Source organism: Bubalus bubalis, chromosome 5 (genome assembly GCF_019923935.1).
Source record: "Bubalus bubalis isolate 160015118507 breed Murrah chromosome 5, NDDB_SH_1, whole genome shotgun sequence".
NCBI lineage: Eukaryota > Metazoa > Chordata > Mammalia > Artiodactyla > Bovidae > Bubalus > Bubalus bubalis.
The window spans coordinates 120,929,611-120,938,260 of NC_059161.1; the positions used below are offsets into that span (position 1 = coordinate 120,929,611).

Here is an 8,650-nt window from a genome sequence, read left to right on the forward strand (position 1 = left end):
GAAACCCCCTCACTCCTTTGGCCTCCCACCCACATCTCTGTTGTTTTCTCCATCTGGGCCTGTCCTTTGGGGGTGGTCTCTTTATTGATCTCCATGACTTGGTGGTGGGTTCCTAAATCAGCCCTCTGTCTTGTGGGTCCACCACAGCATCTGGCATATAGTAAGTGCCCAGTAAATTTGTACTGAATGAATAGATGAGGAAGGAAAGAAAGAGACATTTCTTTTCCTGATATATGTCTTGCCTGAGTAAAGGCCCATAGTATGCATTGTGTTGGGCTGTGTTTTCCGCCTGATTCATTCATTCCTGCTTCTTTTCTCATCTGGGCCTGCCTTCACCTCTGATTCTTGCTATACCCAGCCTAGGCCTCTGTCTAGGGTCTCCAGGTGAGAACCTGTGATGCTTCCACTCCCAAAGTGCCAAACCATGGCAGCTCAAACCAAATGGTTTATACCTCTGCCCCTGGAGGAAGCCCATAAAGGATGAAGGCTCTGTGCACCCTGGATCACCTGTTATATGAGTGGCATCCTCCCCAGAAGCATTGTAAAGGGTGCTATATGCCAGGTGATATGGTGGGCCCACAGGATAGAGGGCTGATTTAGGAACCCACTACCAAGTCATGGAGATCAGTAAAGAGACCACCCCCAAAGAGGGAAGGGAAGGGGCATGCTGGTCCCTGGAAGAGGGGGATGGCTCAGGAATCCACATGGGCCTGCCACATGGGAAATGGAGCTGGAAAGGACACAGTGGATGTGGGTGGAAGAGAGCTGACAACTGGGATGGGGGACAAAAGGGAACCATCTCAGTGCAAAACTATTCAATCAGAGCCCCCCGAGAGCAGAAGGCCACTGCCAATATGCCTCCGAGTTGGAAGGAAGAGAATCTATTTTTATTACCCTTTAACATCCCTCTGAATGAGGAGGTGGTGGAGTTGGTGGGGTAGTCATAAACTCTCCCATGGTCTAGAACATCCCCCAGCCACTACATTTGTGGACATTTCTCTCTGATTTCAACATCATGATTCTGGAGTAAACTGGAAATCACATTGCCTGTGGGGGCAGGGCCAAATGACAGTATAAAGCCAATCACAAGACCCTATGCCCTCACCAGGATGGTTGGTCCAGGGCTGGACACAAGATCTGAGGTAAACCAATCAGAGACCTCCAAGGTAAACTGATGTTTTCTGAACTTCTTTCCTTCCTGGTTAAATGTCCTAGAGATATAAAACTCTGGGACAAGATCCAGCCTGGTTATGATACACCTCCCAGACCCAAAGAGAGGCAACCATTCATATCAACACCACTGAGATAAAATCCTTTATTCTTTACTGAGAATAGGGTTTTGCAGAGCAACAAACACAGTTCCCCAGCATTCCTGGGAGGGAGTGCCCTACATGTGAGTGAGTGTGTACTTGGAGTGGGCCTGATTGATTTCTGTAGCAGCCCAGCATTTACACTGCGGGAGCCAGGCCAATTCTGTGGTTTCCTCAATCGAAAACCGAGAAATACCGCCTCAGGAAGGCGTCACCCAGTATCCAGGTCTCTGATTTGGTCACTTTCTCTGTGCCTCCTAGAAAAGCGCTGAAGCAGAGGTTGCAAGTACTCTGAGGGAGACAGAAATGCACACCAGTCAGCTTGAGCCTTTACATGCCGCCCCACTCAATATGCAGAGCTGGTAGGTTCTCCGTTTTATTTCCCTTCTTGGTAAGAATCAAGTGGCTTTCTCCACAGCTGCAGAAGAGGGCGTACATCCAAGATTAAGAAGGGTCAATACCTGTGATTTTCCTGAGGGAAGGGAGTGGAAGAGGGGAGGATTGGGAGTATGGGATTATCAGATGCAAACTGATAAAGTGAGGATGGATAAACAATAAAGTCCTACTGTATAACACAGGGAACTGTATTCAGTATCTCATAATAAATTGTCATGGGAAAGAATAGGAAAAGTGTATATATACACACATATATGTGTATGTGTGTGTGAAACTGAGTCATTTCTCTGTATGGCAAAAAGTAACGTATCATTGTAAATCAACTATACTTCATTAAAATTTTTTTTAAAAGAACAAGAATGGTCTGTGGTTCCCCTTACACTGCTGTTTTCCTTCTGTCTTCTTTCCTTCTGACACCGGCTAGATGTTTTCTCTGCACAGAACGCCTTTTCTTCTCCCCTTTCCCCACAGCCCTTTTCTTTTAAGACTGTGCTCAGGCCTTCTAGGAAGCCTTCCTGAGCCCACAATCACTATCCTTGGCCACTCCAGGCTGGGTTGGGTGACTTATCCTGGTGCTCCCCTAGTCTCTAGGCTTCATCACCCCTAATCTGTCCCTGTCCCACCTTTGCACAGCCCCTAGGGGTACATGGAATCCAGTATAGAGCTGTCTCAACACAAGCAGGCTTCCTCATTCCTCCCTGAGGCTGATGGTTTAGAATTACTGCAATTCCTTCTCTTCCTCAAAGCCTTCTTTGAGCCCATCAGCCTGCTCTGAACTCCTGCAGGGAGCTTATGTGAAGCCTCCACCCTGTACCAGGGCTGAGCAGTCACTGTGCACCCTTTATTCACCTTAGCATCCATCCTCCCCACAGAGGGGTCAGTACCCCAACTCACAGAGGAGGCCCTGGGGCTTAGCAAGGGGAAGTTGCAGCCAAGGATTAAGGCAATCATGTAATTTATCACCCCAATCGGGACACTTTTGAGATAGGAAGGGAGACTAGTGCTAAACACTATGGTGGGCCAGCACACTGGGACTGCCCTCGGCCAACACCTTGTCACAGGGTCTATTTCAGGGGTTGCTAGAGCTGACTTTCCATGTTTCTGCATCTGAGGTCTCTGGTTGAACTGAAGGTCTGTGAGGCCAGAGACCCTTAGTGTTCTCCTCTCCTGTAACTCCCACCATGCCAGCTAGTGTCTCTACATTTATTTCAGAAGGAGGGAGTCCCAGACTGCCCTTTACTCTCACGTGGTTGGTTTTGAGGGAGGCATTGGCCCAACCACAGGGCTCAGCAGCATCTGTAATGGTGCAACTGGGCCTGCAGAGGCCGCTGTCCTCTCGGCAGCAGCCCAAAGGTTCCTGCAAGTCCCAGATTTGAGAACCGGCCCCCAGGGTTGGCCCCTCACCGTCACGATGTAGTCTTCAGGGTGCATTGGGTAGTCAATGCCATTGATGGTGAAAACGATAGGAGGGATTGTAGTATGGACGTGACATGAAATCAAGTACTGTGAGAGAAAGAGGGAGAGGGGTCAGCCCAGCAAATCCCTGTTGTGTGGGCAGCCCTGGAGTGAACCTGTGGCATGATCCTTCACCTGGCAACCATGGTAAGGCCTGGCGCGGACGAATCTCTGAATGTTGGTGATCAGTCTTGTCAGGCCATGCACGAATGCAGTCCCGGTGCCCAGAATGGCCTGACATCTACTGGAACAACCAATTACCTTCCTATTCACAGAGATGCTGGGAGGCAGTGGGACAAAGCAGGCACCAGGGTCGCTCTGAAGCCTCCCCCAGGAATGCCTCCTCTTTGACTATCTCCAGAACAGTCCTTCAGTTCTGGCCCTGACTCTGTTTCCTTTTGCTCTGCTCACATCACCTTCTTTGACTTCCTTTCAGTTCCTGCATGCACCAGGCTCTTCCTACCTCAGATCGTGGGCTTGTGCTGGTGCCCTTCCTAGAATATCCCCATCACCTCTGTATAGCTCATTTGTCCTCATCTTCCAGGTTCCACCCTAACTGTCCCATTCTCAAGGAAGTCTTCTCTCTGAACTAGATCAGGCTCTGGTCTTGCTCAGTCTCTGCGAACTCTTCCTCATGTCTAGCACGTACCAAAGTGGTAAATCACTATATATGTAAGTTGTTTCATGTATGTTTGCCTTACTAGATGTAGGTCAAATTGTATCCTCAGTGCCTACCTCGAGAACCTGGCATTTGTGGAATAAATGAATGAAAAATTGCAACTGGATACAGAGACCTGTATCTGGCCAATAATGGGTCAACTCACACATTGAAGATAGAGGTTCCCCCGGGTAGCAGATGCTCAGACTGGTGGTGGGGGAGACCAGGCTGTCCTGGGAGTGAGTGTCTCCAGCACCACCCCTTTACCCAAATCAGACACTGAGGGCCCTTCCAGGCAATGCCTGAGTTAGCTCAGGGGACCTCCAAAGGGTACCCAAGCTATTTTCTGAGGATATCACCCAGAGTCCCATCATTATTGCCACTTGTTCTCATGCCACTCCTGAATCCCAGCTTCCTGATTCTCTCAGCTCCCGCCCCATTGTGTACCCAGGGTTGGGGGTGGGTAGGTGGTTTGTTCCTTTCTGTGAGTTGCTTTTAGATCTCAAGAATGCAGACAAGGACTTCCCTAACCACTAATTCTAGTGGTTAGGAATTGCCCTTCCAAAGCAGGGGACATGGGTTGTTGGGGAACTAATATCTCATATACCACCAGGCAACTAAGCTCAAATAGCCCAAAAAGAGCCTGCGTGCTGCAACTGCTGAGCCCAAGGCCTGCAAACAGCGAGCTCAGGCACTTTAGAGCCAGCAGTCCACAACAGCTGAAGCCCTCGCACTGCAACTAGGGAAGCCTCCATACGCCACAGCTAGAGAAAGCCTGTACTCGGAAAATGCAGCCAAAATAAAAGACACAAGGGAGCCAACCTCCCTTGTGGAGGGCAGCCAACCTCTCTCCACAGCTAGGTAGCTTCTCCCTAAAGAGACTAGTTTTCCCAAGTTTGTCCAGGACTTTGTTTCTGAAAATGAAAGTGAAAGTGAAAGTCGCTCAGTCGTGTCCAACTCTTTGCGACCCTATGGACTGTATAGTCCTTGGCTAAACTGACAATTTTATGTACTGAGAATCCCCTCGGTCTCAGATAGCTACGGGCATCTTATCACAACCTTGTTCAGGCTGGTGAAATTCTCCTTCATCCTCTGTTCACTGCACATTAGGGTCCTCAAACCATGCTCCCTACCTCACAACATGGTAGGTACACCCCTCCCAGGGCTACACACATCTACCTGGACCCTGTTCAGGACCCTGGTCAGAGCCCTGGTCAGGAGGCCTGGGGCAATTATGGGTGGTATGTGTATCTGTATTTCTGTGTCTGCTCATGTGCATCTGAATGTGTCTGTGTTTCTGTGTGTGTGTATCCGTGTGCCTGTGCATGTTTATATGTGTGCCTATGTGTGTGTTTCTGTGTGTGTCAGTGTGGGTCTGTATGTGTGTCTCTGTGGGTGGAGAATAACTGTGTGTGACTATGTGTCTGTGCGTGCATTTGTGTGTGTCTGCCTGAGTCTGTGTGTACATGTGGTAACATCACTTGGGGTGGCCCTTAGATGGAGAGGCTTACCGGTCCACAGTTATCTGCCAGTAGAGAGATTTGGACACTGGTACCCAGTTGAGTTCTCCCTTGTAATAGGAATGGTCCACCCCACCAAGCATCACCACGCTGCCATTCTTCTTCTTGCTGGAGAAAGAAGGGGGAGTGTCATTGGAGAAGAGTAATGCCAGGCAATGACTGGCATTATCCACACAATGACTGTGCTTATCCACACATCAGAGGCGCTACTACTGTCCCCATTTTACAGACGCAAAAATTGAGACATGTAGGGACTGAGAACCTGACTAAGGTTGGTCATAGGCTGATCAGAGGCACAGAAGTGGTTACAGGCTGGGCAGCTTGGCCAGGCTTTGACCACCCAGCCTTCTGAAGAGAGCCTGGTCCCCTCTAGTGCCATGGTTGCTCAAAGATACCATCAGAAGACTCCCTGCAGGAGGGATCTAGCTTCCCCTTGTCTAAATTATCATTCTTCAAAAGAGCTCAGGCCAGGGGGCGCTAAAGGCATGGGTTCAGGCTCACCCAGGGTTGGCTTCACTGGCCTGTGACCTGTGCCAACCATGGGGCCCACACTCACAGATCCCACATTTTCGTTTTTCACTGATTCCTGCAAATTGTAGCTAGCCCTGGGCTCCCGGTGAAATGTTATGAGTGGGGAAACATTCCTGCCATCCCTCTCCTTTTTCCACATCAAGTCTATCAGCAAATCCTGTAGCCTTTTTCTCCAACCCATTTCCTGACACCTTCTGTTGCTCTCCCTCTTCCCTCTTCCCTTCCCTGGACCAAGCTGCTGCCCTTGAGCCAATGAGCATGGCTCTGTTCCAATAAAACTTTATTTACAAAAAACCAGTGTTGGGGATAGGTGGGGCCCTAAGGACATAGTTCTCCTGGGCCAGACTATCAGGAAACCTCTGAATCAGGTGGTCTATAATTGTTTACACAACTGCAAGTATCTTAAAACTAATCTGAAGAGAGGGCTTGTCCAGCTAAGACTTACTTGTTCAAGTAGAAGGCAAACACGGGCTCAGAAATGACTTTTTGTAGCATCAGGCTGTCAAAGACAGGGATGATCCTGGAGGTGGTGAGGCTGGGGTAGCCCAAACCCAGGACTCCCTCAAAAGGTACAAATGGCAGGATCTTGCTAATCTGCCTGTAGGTCAGGGCAAAAGTCTGGTTCATGATGACAAGGTCTCCGATCTGTGGGAGAGGAGAGTGTTCCCACATAAAGTATTGTGAAGTGGGGCTGGGGAGGAGATACCATTAGCACTGCAGAGAAGAACTGAGGCCTGGCTGTACCTTGGGTTGATCTCAGATAGTTAGACCAATCTGGGACAGGAACTCGGTTTCCATTGGTGTGGGGATGTGGATTTTAACAACACCTGCTTGTCCTGCAAACACCATCTGAGTGAGTCAAATTGGCCTCATGACTTCGGTACAGGTGGGGTAACCAAGACTCAGGACAAGACCAAATGGTTCCCACCTGAGGAAAAAGTGGGTAGAGAGCAAGGTAGTCTTCTCTTTGGCATCACTGCGATCTGATAACAGAAATGGACTGAATTCATTGCAATGCATCATGGATTCTGCATCTGCCCAGGAAGATGTAAGCCCATTATACAAGGTCGCTGGCTAGGTTCTTATGAAAACTCTGCTGGGAAAACAGGCTTTGGGGGATGTGGGTGTATGTGTATGTGTATAAGTGAGAGAGAACAAGCTAGAGAGGGAAAATACTCAGGCACTTTGGTGGAAGTGGGCCATAGTTTTTATTTGACTCTCAGAGGCCCCCTAGAGTGAGAACCCTAACAGGCTCCTCCAATATGTGTGCCCACCTGCTTTCTCTGCCTGGATACCTGAAGCCCTTGGCTGCCCCTAGGGGCTCCAGATCAGTTTTATCCTCTCCCCAAATATCCAACACATGCTTGAATCCTGACTGACCAGCCCAGCTCCACCACCTACCACATGTGTGAACTTTGCAAGGCCCTTGCTTTCTGCACCTTAGTTCCCCTACCTGTATCATGAAAATAATAAAAGTACCTGCTGCATGGTGTTGTTGCAGGGTTAAATAACTATTACCATGAAAGTGCCCGGCACATTCTGAGAAGATAAAAGTGATGATCTTCCCCCATCTCTCCCTGCTCCCAGCAAAATAAACCTTGAGCTTCTCAAGGGCAAAGGAGCTGCAAGTCCACACCCCAAGCTACTCTCTGGGTTAGCCACTCTGAGAGATTCTGTTAGCAAGGATGCCTCTCCCTAGGGACAGGGTTATTTGGAATGGGCCTCAAATATCTAAGGGACTTTGGGGAGGATGGGTCTTGTCATCTAGCCTTGCATCTGTTTTATAAGCAGCAGTTGCTCCCAGGGCCAGTCATGACTCTGCTTCTGTTTCCACTTTACCCGAACAATGTCACGGCCAAAAAACCCAGTGACATCCCCAAGCTCATTGCAAAAGTGCATGTGACGGTCTGTCATCTGGAAGGTGGTAGACCCATGAGGGTTGAAGAGTCTGTGTTTACCTGCAGACACAAAAGATGAGGGTCTGTCATGTGCCAAGAACCAAGAAGGAAGTGAAAGGGGGAGTACAAGAAGGGCAAGGGGAGGAAAATGGTGCTCACTACAGCCTGGATCGTGGCAGAAGACAGAGGACACCCAGAGGTCAGAGGAGCCGGTGTCAAAGAGGACGCTGAACTCTTTAGGGGGTGTTCCAATGCTGATGTTTCCAAAGTAGAACATCTACAGGGACCAAGCAGGGAAGGTTAGGGCAGGCCTGGCTGCAGTGTCCACCCCCGATTCTCAGACACTCCTACCCTCTGGGTGTTCCTTGTCTCCTGACATCATGTTATCATGTTCCAAACACCCCACATCACAGCCTCTGCTCAGACTGGAGCCTTCACTTTAGGAGCTCTCCAGTCTCTTCTTTGTACCAGTATGAACACCTCCTTCTCCAGATGACCCTCCTAGGTCACCCCAGACCACTCACTCTAATCTCAGACCATGCCCAATCAACAGCATGCAGGTGACCCTTTCATTTGATGTGTGTTTACTCTTTGCCTCTCTCTTGTGCATTCTTGAAGAAGAGATGATACCTGTTTTTCAAATCAGTAACAGTAACTATAGTGTTAGATTTTTATGGCACCACATGCCATGATGGCTCAGTAACTTTTTACCGCTGTCCTTCTTGGATCCATGGAAGCTGAACATCCTCTTCCTAGGGTTTCACACTTGATTGATCTTTTGATCAGCCATGATTGAGCCTTCATCTGTAACTCAATGGCTCACTTCATTCAGAAAGAAAAATCTACTTAAACTAATATCTTTAGCACAGAACTGGGGGTTTA

At 49.0% G+C, this 8,650-nt stretch overlaps 1 protein-coding gene across 3 annotated transcripts; it reads right to left on the reverse strand.

Annotated features, from left to right (window-relative positions):
* Window positions 1-1,301: 1,301 nt before the first annotated feature.
* Window positions 1,302-8,385, reverse strand: LOC102412860 (pregnancy-associated glycoprotein-like). 3 transcript variants are annotated; one of them, XM_044942558.1, is made up of 4 exons: window positions 6,615-8,383; window positions 6,316-6,515; window positions 5,331-5,447; window positions 1,302-1,601 (listed from the first exon to the last, which is right to left on the reverse strand). In XM_044942558.1, exons 2-4 carry the CDS (start codon window positions 6,495-6,497, stop codon window positions 1,568-1,570), a joined length of 333 nt encoding a protein of 110 aa, XP_044798493.1. In that variant the 5' UTR covers window positions 6,498-6,515; window positions 6,615-8,383; the 3' UTR covers window positions 1,302-1,567. The 3 variants fall into 3 exon arrangements, 2 of the variants coding, with proteins under 2 accessions (XP_044798493.1, XP_044798491.1); XR_006550968.1 differs by adding an exon at window positions 3,111-3,209 and having other exon boundaries at window positions 6,316-8,385; XM_044942556.1 differs by having other exon boundaries at window positions 6,316-8,385.
* Between the last annotated feature and the right edge of the window lie 265 nt (window positions 8,386-8,650).

Coding starts and splice junctions, on each gene's coding strand:
- LOC102412860 (XM_044942556.1), bottom strand. CDS start 6,542: ATGTGGGAACACTCTCCTCTCCCACAGATCGGAGACCTTGTCATCATG. Junction 5,448..6,315: donor TTTGCCTTCTACTTGAACAA/GTAAGTCTTAGC, acceptor TTCTTTCTCCAG/CAAGAAGAAGAATGGCAGCG. Junction 1,602..5,330: donor TGGCAGATAACTGTGGACCG/GTAAGCCTCTCC, acceptor TGTCTCCCTCAG/AGTACTTGCAACCTCTGCTT.